Here is an 11,220-nt window from a genome sequence, read left to right on the forward strand (position 1 = left end):
AATGCCTTGAGACCTGAAGAATGGCACAGGAATTGTTTTAAGCATTAACAATAAATCTAATATAGTAATTTTTATGATTAAAGTGATTTATATAGGTGGTGGTCTGAGTGAATGACCTTGATGTCCGTAACGTCACAACAGGAAGTCTATCGATCTCATCGCCATTTCCGCTATACTAAAACACAGAGCTGACTGCAACTCCGATCCTCCATTTTGAGCTAATTTATCGCCATGCTACGTAGATGTGTTGCTGGCCAGTACAGCAACATGACAGAAGCTGGATTTACGTTGCATTCATGGCCCAAGAATGTTCAAACTGCAAAGATTTGGACACGTTTTGCAAGAAGTTTACGGGCACTTTGGGCGCCTATGAAGTGGTCTCTCCTCTGCTCTGCACATTTTACTGAAGACTCATACGAGACCTCTGATCTGTTGAGAAGCGTTGGCTATAAGCCCGTACTGAAAGAGGGTGCAGTACCAACAATTAAAGAAAGAGAAAACTACAAGAAAAGGAAAGTCTCATCTCATCATCTCTAGCTGCTTTATCCTGTTCTACAGGGTGGCAGGCAAGCTGGAGCCTATCCCAGCTGACTACGGGTAAAAGGTGGGGTACACCCTGGACAAGTCGCTAGGTCATCACAAGGCTGACACATAGACACAGACAACCATTCACACTCACGGTCAATTTAGAGTCACCAGTTAACCTAACCTGCATGTCTTTGGACTGTGGGGGAAACCGGAGCACCCGGAGGAAACCCACACGGACGACATGTAGACTCCACACAGAAAGGCCCTCGCTGGCCACGGGGCTCGAACCCAGACCTTCCTGCTGTGAGGCGACAGCGCTAACCACTACACCACCCTGCCTCCCGGAGTGAGCCAAGGGTTGTTGCTAAAACCCGGGACGGAACGGGATGGGACATATCGCTCGGGCAGTGACCTCCCTGCAGTTGTTGCTAAAACCGGTGACATCCCGCGCCGTCCTGGGTTTTAGTAATTGCCTGAGCCCAGCAGTAATGGCAGAATACACAGTATGAAGAAAAGCGAATGAGTGGAGCAGCCGTCTGATTTCTAAACTGGATATTGCTGCCATCTCGCCCTTACGTGGAAGAAGTGAATGAACAGAGAACTGAACAAACAACTGAAAGTCAGATTGTTTCACAAACAATCGGCCACAATATTGGCCTTCAAGAAGTGAGAAGAGACGGGTAAGCTCCGATTCTCATTTGGATAAAAAACATGCATTTAGATGAATACATGTATTCATTTGAATACATGAATACATGTATTCATCTAAATACATTTACCTGCATTTAGATGAATACATGTAACTTGTATTGTGTGTTTAAGTTACCGGTATAAGATTATTTAATTTGCTTCAGAATGTGATTGTCTCAGTTCATCTGATTATTTAATTAGCCTTTTACGTTTTATCAGTGAAAATGCATGCATGTACATGTATGTTGCATAAGTTATAACACCTATCCTGTTTTAATGAGAGTCAACCCACAATTAATGAAGTCAAATCAGTCTTAGTTGAGCAAGTCGGTAACGGTATTTCTCACTTTCACCGTAAATTTTTATTGATATGACTTTGGTCTATAGCTGTAAAAGGCCTCGGCCTTAAAACCGGTTACCGCTGTGACGTCACGCACTCAGGCATGGCTGGCTCTGCTCAAATGACAACTTTGCGGTCGATTTTAACTCTCAAAAATATATTTTTTTATTCCCATTTATGCAGCATACAAGAGTCAAGGATGGAGATACTATCCACTCAGAAATGTATTTAAAAATAAAGACTCTGCGTATCTCTTTTAAGTACAGGTATCTTGGGGTCTTGTTCACAAGTGATGGTAGGGGTGAGCAGGAGTTGGACAGATGGATCGGGGCAGAGTCAACAGTGATGCGTATGCTAAACCAGTCTGTTGTGGTAAAGAGAGAGACAAGCCAAAAGGCAAAGCACTCAATCTACTGGTCCATTTACGTTCCCACTCTCACCTATAGTCACAAGCTGTGGGTAGTGACCGAAAGAATGAGATCATGGATACAAGAGGTTGAAAAGAGTTTTCTCCGCAGGGCGACTGGGCTCTACCTTAGAGACAGGGTGAGAAGCTTGGCCGTTCAGGAGAGACTGCTCCTCCACATCAAAAGGAGTCAGTTGACGTGGTTCGGGCACCTTGTTAGGATGAGGTGGACGCCTCCCAGGGGAGGTTCTTTGGGCATGCCCCACCAGGAGGAGACCCTGGGGTAGACCCAGGACACGCTGGAGAGATTACATCTCTCTGCTGGCCTGGGAACGCCTCGGTATTCCCCCGGAAGAGCTGGTGGAGGTGGCCAGGAAGAGGGAAATCTGGGCTGCTCTGCATAGGCTGCTACCCCTGCGACCCAGACCCGGATAAGTGGCAGAAAATGAATGGATAGTTGACTAACTTCAACTTCATTGAAATTTTAATACTCTGCCACTGAACTATGTCTTTCATGTTGACCATGACACCACCAGTCTGACACTTCACTCAGATACATGGCCACCTCCCCACACAAGAGCACTCACTCAAGCTGATCTTGTGATTTGTAACTTGTTTTGGACTTTAGGAGGATGTGTGCTTTAGAAAAACAGCTTTTGAGCAAATCTATACATAACAACCAGTAAACAATGGCAGCTAAAAGATTGACAAGATGCAAACATTAAGTAAACACTTTATTGTTTGTAGCAAAAACAGCACCTTTTGGTACTCTGTGGGCTTTCCTTTTGCATCAGACAGAATACATTAGGGAAGACATTTTCTAAAGAGCAGGCACATAACATGGATCTGCCACAAACATGATTGCTTTTAACACAAATACGAATCCTTCATAATCAAACCTGAATACTGTCACAAGGCAATGAGTACAGTAACAGGAGTGGCTCATGTTGGTGGCAGATCTAGCATTCTCCAGCTCATAGATATAGACTGGAGAATATGTTGTGCAAGACAGTACAGCTTGTGTGAGCAAACTGAGAGTATTTCTTTTAGTGCACTATGCAGAAACAAGCCTAAGGCACAATGTGAATTGATATTGTTTGGTCTCTTGCAACCCTTTGGTCAGAGTTAAAGATTTATTGATTTACAGTCTGCTTTATGACTGTATCCTTCAGCAACTTGTTACTTCAGACATCTATGTTATGTGTTTAGGGGAAGGATGAGGAATGGGTAAAAAGAAGACAGGGTTAAAGGGCAGAAGTGGAAAGTACACTCTCCACTCAATCTTGGACAATTTCAGATGACTCGGACACGACTCTGCCATCCTTGGTTTCAATCATCTTGATGACGACATTCTTCTTGCTCTGGGCTGAGCTGCTGTCGCCAAAGCCACCACCATAACCAGTGGAATAACCGCTAGAGTAACCACTGGAGTAGCTGCTGTAGGCACTACCAGCACTCTCCAAAGGGAAGGAGCTGAAGCCAGCTATAGGGATACAAACAAATAAATAAATGAGTATATTATACTCCTACAATATATTATATATCAGGGTTATTCTTCAAGAATGATGAAAATTGAAAACATACAGCTTTGTTTTGTGATGTTGATGGACTTGATTCCACTGGCAAGTCTGTTGGTAAAGCAAGAAAGATGGTTACCTTCTTTTAACTAGTACCATATTAGGTCAAAAACAGCAAACTTGCTGGGAAATGGCTTCACAATGAACTCACCTGTCCTCCTCTCCTTCCAGGAGTTTCCTGTACGTGGCAATCTCAATGTCCAGGGCCAGTTTGACATTCATCAGGTCCTGATACTCTCTGATCTGGCGTGCCATGTCTTGCTTAGCTCTCTGCAGTGCATCCTCCAGGTCCTTGATACGAGACTTTGCATCCCTCACTGCCAACTCTCCACGCTCCTCAGCTTCAGATATCTGATTCTCCAGGTTAGCACGCTAAAGAGCAAAAGTCAGGACTCTGAGAGTAATAACCCTTAAGTGAACCTTTTTTCCCCCCATTTGCTAGCACTTTAACCTTTCTTTGTTTAGCATGTCAATGGATATCTAGGACATGTTACACTTCGGTTGTTGAAATCTTACCTGTCCCTTCACAGCATCAATCTCAGCCTGCAGTCTCTGGATCATGCGGTTGAGATCCGCAACTTCTGTTTTCGTTAATCGGAGGTCATCTCCATACTTGCTGGCGGATGACTGCATTTCCTCATACTAAGGCAAAAAAGAAAGATGAAATTGTTGAGCTTGGTTCCAGGAATAGCCTGTTTAGCCAACGCTAATTTATGTTGTCAAAGTCGCCTAAATCAACCTGTAAACAGAAATAATACAGAAAGAATTGCATACCTTAGACTTGTACCATGTTTCAGCTTCAAAACGGCTGCGATTGGCAATGTCCTCATACTGACTACGGACCTCAGCCACAATGGAATCCATGTCCAGCTTCCTGCTGTTGTCCATCTCCACCACCACTGAGGTTTCCTTGATCTGAGACTGAAGCTCACGGATCTCCTAGAAAGTAGAGCGAGTAGGAAATAATGAGTGATTGTCCCATAAAACAGCACATTAAAAAGAAAGAAAGAAAATGTCATTTGCAAATTTACCTCGTCATAAATCTGCCTGAGGAAGTTGATCTCATCTGTAAGGCTCTCCAGCTTGGCTTCCAGCTCGACCTTGTTCATATAGGCCTCGTCCACATCCTGGAAAACACAATCATTTTAAATTTAACATTAGTGTTACGAGCTCAATCACAGCTTTGTCATGACTGTAAAAATACAGTACATCTCTCAGTTTTAATATGAAAGCCATCTGCACTAACCTTTTTAAGGAGGACAAATTCGTTCTCAGCCTCTGTGCGCCTGTTGATCTCATCTTCATACCTGGATAAATGTCAATGTAAATATGTCAGAAGCACATTTTTTTTCTTATTGTATTGTTTTCCACACATTTTCCACACATACGGAATAGAACTAAATAACACTATTATTTCCTAAGAACAATAATTTGTGTGTACACTAGAGGGAAGTAGTGTTGTACTGGATGTCATGCCTCAAATCTCAAGTCAACATTCAATACACTGTCTAATGAGTCCATGTAGAAAGTTTATGAACCTTTCAATTTTGTCTGGAGTTGCTTAAATGGCGAGAGGTCATATTTTGCTTGGTTGCCTTGGCATAATGGTTGACATCAGTGTAATTTAGGATATATAGTGATGTTACCTCAAATAACCGGTATTATGTCTACATATTATGAGGAGCGAAGACTGCATTTTCTTTCTTGTTGTAAGGTGTATGCTGGACACATGGTTTTGTATTCGATGGAGACCCATTTATATTGGAACACTTAAGTGTACCACAATAGACCACATTTACAAAACTTGATCACTGTCAATTCACCACAATCCAATAGTAGAAAGAGTCCAGCAAAGGTGATGTGTGGAAGAAAACCAAATACTAACTTATTCTTGAAGTCCTCGACCAGGCCTTGCATGTTGTGCAAGTCAGCCTCCAGCTTTATCTTGTCGTTGCCAAGACTGTCAAGCTGTCTGCGGAGGTTGGCAATGTAGGCCTCGAACATGGCATCAATGTTGGAACGGGTGGTGGTCTGCTCCTGAAGGAGGCTCCATTTGGTCTCCAGCATCTTGTTCTGCTGCTCCAAGAAGCGTACCTGAGTGGGGAAAAGGAGAAAGGAGTTATTGTTTCAGTCTGAGCACAAATAAATACCATATTCAACACTTCAAAGGGCACTGTGCCCAGACCACAGTTACAGTCAGTAAATGAATGGAGCTGTAGTTTCTGAGCCAAACTGACATTTAATGCACCAAGAAACAACCAAATGCCAAGAGGCACCATGTGAGCATCACGGGAACCCTATTGGCCCAGTGTTGTATGGAATGAATTACTGTAGGATAGAAGTGGAGGTTTTTTTTTCCATGGAAACTGTGACACATATCCTAATTGAAAACCAAGAGAAGGGAGTGGGTAATCTCACAAAAGTTATGCCCACCTCCCCAGTTTTCCTGTCTGTGTTTTATGGGAGGGGGTGGTTGTTCAAGGAACATGGAAAAAATGATGATGTAGGTGCTATTTATTGGAAACTTTTGCATAGAGTCGGACCCTGCACAAGAAAGACTAAGAGATCAAGTCTGAGATATGTCTGAGCCTTTCATGGGAGTATATGAATGTCTAAATAGTGTTTAATTAATATGATAATTATGTTTCACTTCTGTTAAGCTACGACGCTACTTGTCTTCTCTGATGCGTCATTAAAATGTTGGTGTAATGCAAAACAGATTGTGGCTATAAGATAAAGAAAAAAAAGAGTAAAAACAGAAATATTTCTACGCAATAATGTGATATATAATCAAAACCAGATTACTTCTTGTCATCAGTGCCTCTAGAAGGCTTGTTATGTAATCTGTTCCTTGTTTGCAAGAACATGACACCACCTCACTTGATTAAATATTAACACCATAGAGCAGGTCCTGTAGGTTCAGGCGACAATAGCCTTTTTGTCTGATGGCACAAAAGTTCTCAGCTGAAGATGAAGTTGTAATGACATTCCTATGAACAAATATTTCACAATACCAAGAATATATTTTAAAATACCAGTGTAACAGAGTGTATTTTAGATAAAAAGTAAATACATCCAAACATTTCTTTGATTTAATTATGAACTTTAAGCAAAACCTCCGAGACAGCCTGCTGCAAAGGTAGACCCATTTCATTCTAACCAGTGACACACCCAATTCCCCTCCCAACCCCACAGTTCTTCTCCGAGGCAAGGAAGTTATTCCGAACATCACAGTGGGAAGTGGTTACTTTCTGCAATATTTTTTCTCAGAATACATTACACTGAGGGTGAATCAGCCACTTGTTGCAATGATTTTGTCAGAATACATTATGCTTTGTATGAATCAGTCATTTTTTGCAAGCTTTTTTTTCCACCCAGAGCAAATTACTCTTAGTGAGAAGCCATCTTTTTTTTTCCAGTATCTCCATAGGACAAACTTTTTACCTTTCTTTCTGAGAATAAATTCATTCCTAATAGGCTTTGTCAGTTACTTTCTTATTATTTACTCTCAGTCATGACTATCTGGTAGTCACTAGAAGGTCAGAATGGCATATGCTTTATTTCACAACATTCTCCTGACCGTGACTCATGCGGCCAAAAAGGCAGAGAGATATTGAAATGCTGCAGTCACCCACCTTATCTATGAAGGAAGCAAAGCGGTTGTTGAGAGACTTGATCTGCTCTTTCTCCTGTGTGCGGACGACCTGGATGTTAGGGTCGATCTCCAGGTTCAGAGGGCTCAGGAGGCTCTTGTTGACTGTCACTGCTGTGATGGGAGCCACAGCCCCACCGCCGAGTCCCATACCAAGACCCATGCCACCTCCATAGGCTGTGGAGCTGCTGATGTAGTTTCCACCTCCAAAGCCACTCCTGGTTCCTCCATAGGAGCTGCGCGCTATGACGGACTGTCGGCCCAGGCTGGGGCCTGAATAGGAGAGACTGCTGAAGTTACGTGGTGCAGCCACGGAGGAGGACTTCACAGTGTAGACTGATTTGGTCTTGAATGACATTCTGCCTGCAGATCTTCTGCCCTGAATTGGCTGAGAATAAGAAAGTGAGAGGAGGAAAGAGAGCGCGGCAAGGGGGTAGCGTGTCTGCTGTGCTGGAGAAACCCAAGCAGATGAGGCGGAATTGCCAACTCTGGCCCTCTTAGTATAGTAGCACAGGGCTGGGGAGGAGCTAAAGGATAGCTCTGATTGGCTAGTGGTCTTAGGTGTCAAGTAGAGAGGAGGTGGGGCTGAAACTCAACACCCCTCGCCTTGCATTCTTCATCTAATCATTACCTGGGTATTCAGCTGTGTATTGCCTAACCCAGTGTCCCACCCTCTTTACTATAGTTTTTTGTTGGCCAATCTCTTAGATTAGTTTCAGTGACAAAATATCTTGTTGCAAGACTTGATAGAAACAATAAGATACAAATCACGTCAAATTCCTTAGTTGCTGAAATGTCATTCCTTAGTAAAAAAATAAATGAAACATTTTAAATTAAAAAAACACCTTGAGCAAAGATATAAACAGAGTTATAAAGAAAGACAACTATTGCACTTTTATTTGTGATCAAGTAAATCTAAATACAATGGAATATGATGGTCAAGATACCTCACATCCTCTACCTGCTTGACAATGCTGTATATTCTACAGCCTGAGGATATTCAAATTATCACCTCACCTTAAAATGGCTTGACAACCTTTTGCCTATTCAAATACGGTATGAGACGTTTTTGCAAGCTTGTGCACAGGCAAAGAGCTTTGTAGCTTTTGGCTATTGTAACTCATACAAGAACATATTTGTTCAACGTGACATATGAATGTGTTGAGAAAAGTGCTTTGTTTTGGCATTACCTGCAGCATAGCTTTTAACTGTTTATTTTTACTCCTCTTATTAGAACTCATAAGAATTTTTAAAATGTACCTTTTGGATTTATAATATATTTACAGATTTATGTTTAGCCTGGGGTGGCACGGTGGTGTAGTGGTTAGCGCTGTCACCTCACAGCAAGAAGGTCCTGGGTTCGAGCCCCGGGGCCGGCGAGGGCCTTTCTGTGTGGAGTTTGCGTGTTGTGTCCGTGTGGGTTTCCTCCGGGTGCTCCGGTTTCCCCCACAGTCCAAAGACATGCAGGTTAGGTTAACTGGTGACTCTAAATTGACCGTAGGTGTGAATGTGAGTGTGAATGGTTGTCTGTGTCTATGTGTCAGCCCTGTGATGACCTGGCGACTTGTCCAGGGTGTACCCCGCCTTTCGCCCGTAGTCAGCTGGGATAGGCTCCAGCTTGCCTGCGACCCTGTAGAAGGATAAAGCGGCTAGAGATAATGAAATGAAATGAAATGTTTAGCCTGCTTCCAGGGTTAGACATCTAAGAATAGTTTGCTGTACATGTTTTCACTTGTATTGTTATGCCAATAAATAGTAATGAACAGGCACATGTAGGAAAAACACTATATGAAAATAATCACCTTGGCACAGTACAAGCATTGCAAAAGATACACATAATATTGCAAAGTATAAATATTTAAACTAAAGCATTACATCATCCATCCATCCATCCATTATCTGTAGCTGCTTATCCTGTCCTACAGGGTCGCAGGCAAGCTGGAGCCTATCCTAGCTGACTATGGACAAGAGGCGGAGTACACCCTGGACAAGTCGCCAGGTCATCGCAGGGCTGCATTACATCATTATTTAATTAATTTATTTATTCCTCCCATAGTGGTGTGGGAGATGTTGCTATCCCGAGGCCATATGCCATTACTCATTTTTGATTAAGATTTAAATGTGGAAAGGAGGAATAACTATATGGCTACATCAGGTTGGGAATGATTCTTCGCACTGCAGTCTCAGATTTTTGTTTGCGCCACAAATTTAATTCACTCCACCTCAGCACCGATACTACATCGCCTGCATTACTTGTATTACCTGTTGTTTGATCAGCAGACTTGAGTTAATTAGCCATGACCTAATGGTTATAGAAGCAGCTGTGGGACCAAAAGGTCACCAGTTCGATTCCCTGGACCAGCAGGAATGGCTGAAGTGCCCTTGAGCAAGGCACCTAACCCCCAACTGCTCCCCAGACTGCTCTGGTATGTTGTATGTCAGTCTGGAGTGTCTGCTAAATGCTGTTAATGTAATGTAATTTTACACAGATTAACACTGCAGGTAAAGACAATATAACCACAGCCTGATTGCATTAAGTGCCTCTTTGAATGCATTAATATTGAACTGATGAGTATCCTTTTGTGTTGTGTCATAACTGTGCCGCTTGATTTTTCTGCTCTAATCTGCTGATATTTAAAACTATTTATTTGACAGGTACCTACACTGTGCCTTAATACCATATTCATAAGCCTTTCATAAAGCAATACTGGAGGATTTATGTAAGGATTAGGACAAAACCCATGCAAAGACAAAGTTTTATGTATTTATATGAAAGAGAAAAGAAAAGAAAGAGGAAAGGGTTCTTCTGCATTCTAAAACTTCACTTCTTTGTGAAGCTCATATGCCAGCCAAATGAATGATTTTTAATGCCCACAAAAGAAAGTGTGAGTCAAACTTGCATTTATGACACTACTATGAAGCAAGATGTGTATCTTACACAGTACAACCTTCTTAAAGTGGTATAAATGTGCTGCTAGTGAAAGCAAACCAGTAACTTTCAAGAGAAGTACAAAAGGTAATTCTCACTTCAAGTCAAGTCACATAATACCAGATCATAAAGTCACCACATGAACAAATACCTAAAGTGTTTATTTTATTTCCAAAGTCTTATTAAAACTTCTGTGATGATATAATTCCCCAAGCCTTTATTCCAGTTTGCAATATTATCACAATATAAACTCACTAGCCATTTATTAGGAACACCCATCCAGCTGCTGTTTTATACAGTTATCTAATCAGCCAATCTCTTGACAGCAGCACAATGCATAAAATTAAATTGTGCAGATACAAATCAAGAGCTTCACTTCAAACATCAGAATGGGAAAAATTGTAACCTCTGACTTTCACTGTGGCACGGGTGTTGGTGCCAGATGAACTGGTTTGAGTATTTCAGAAACTGCTGATCTCCTGGGGTTTTCATACATAACAGTCTCAAGAGTTTACACAGAATGGTGTGAAAACAAAAAGCATTGTGTGAGCGACAGTTCTGTGGGTGGAAACGTTTTGTTGATAAGAGAGGTCAGAGAAAAATGGCCAGATTGGTTCGAGCTGCGAGGTAGGATATAGCAACTCATAGCAACTCTTTACAACGTGGTGAACAGAAAAGCATCTCAGCATGCAACAGCAGAAGAGCACATTGGGCTCCACTCCTGCCAGCCAACAATAGGACTCTTAGAAATAAAGAACAAGTTCCTATTAAAGTGGCCGGTGAATGTATATTGTATTTAAAAATATGACATTAAAAAAATTAATCAGTTAAAGCTGCAGTTTTTTAATGCTTTTCAATGTTTTCAAAGAACCCTTTGAGGACGTTGTTGTTCTACAGCCAAATGAAACACAAATGAAGTAATTATAATTAATTTATTTTTCACACTAACAAAACTGTACTTGTTAAGTAACCTAATCTCCTGCAATCATCATGTATTTTTCTATATTATCCCAGTTCATGCTACCCAAGCGCACACTTACAACACATGTATACACAGATTTTAGATACCTTTAACTAATAAGATTGTAATATTGTTAT

General features: G+C 41.7%; 1 protein-coding gene across 1 annotated transcript; it reads right to left on the reverse strand.

Moving 5' to 3' along the window:
- Positions 1-2,685: 2,685 nt before the first annotated feature.
- krt8 (keratin 8) lies at positions 2,686-7,674 on the reverse strand. Its single transcript, XM_060937951.1, has 9 exons — positions 7,177-7,674; positions 5,427-5,635; positions 4,788-4,848; positions 4,573-4,668; positions 4,316-4,480; positions 4,058-4,183; positions 3,693-3,913; positions 3,549-3,592; positions 2,686-3,447 (listed from the first exon to the last, which is right to left on the reverse strand). The coding sequence occupies exons 1-9, from the start codon at positions 7,549-7,551 to the stop codon at positions 3,242-3,244; spliced, it is 1,503 nt and encodes a 500-aa protein (XP_060793934.1). The 5' UTR covers positions 7,552-7,674; the 3' UTR covers positions 2,686-3,241.
- Between the last annotated feature and the right edge of the window lie 3,546 nt (positions 7,675-11,220).

The sequence above is a fragment of the Neoarius graeffei genome, chromosome 13, assembly GCF_027579695.1.
Source record: "Neoarius graeffei isolate fNeoGra1 chromosome 13, fNeoGra1.pri, whole genome shotgun sequence".
Lineage (NCBI taxonomy): Eukaryota > Metazoa > Chordata > Actinopteri > Siluriformes > Ariidae > Neoarius > Neoarius graeffei.

What these genes read in the sequence shown, in the direction of transcription:
- krt8 (XM_060937951.1), bottom strand. Translation starts at nt 7,551, where the DNA reads ATGTCATTCAAGACCAAATCAGTCTACACTGTGAAGTCCTCCTCCGTG. An exon ending in GTCGAGGACTTCAAGAATAA is followed by an intron (nt 4,849 to 5,426) that starts GTTAGTATTTGG and finishes ACATTTATCCAG; the next exon opens with GTATGAAGATGAGATCAACA. An exon ending in TTGATGCTGTGAAGGGACAG is followed by an intron (nt 3,914 to 4,057) that starts GTAAGATTTCAA and finishes TTTGCTCTTTAG; the next exon opens with CGTGCTAACCTGGAGAATCA.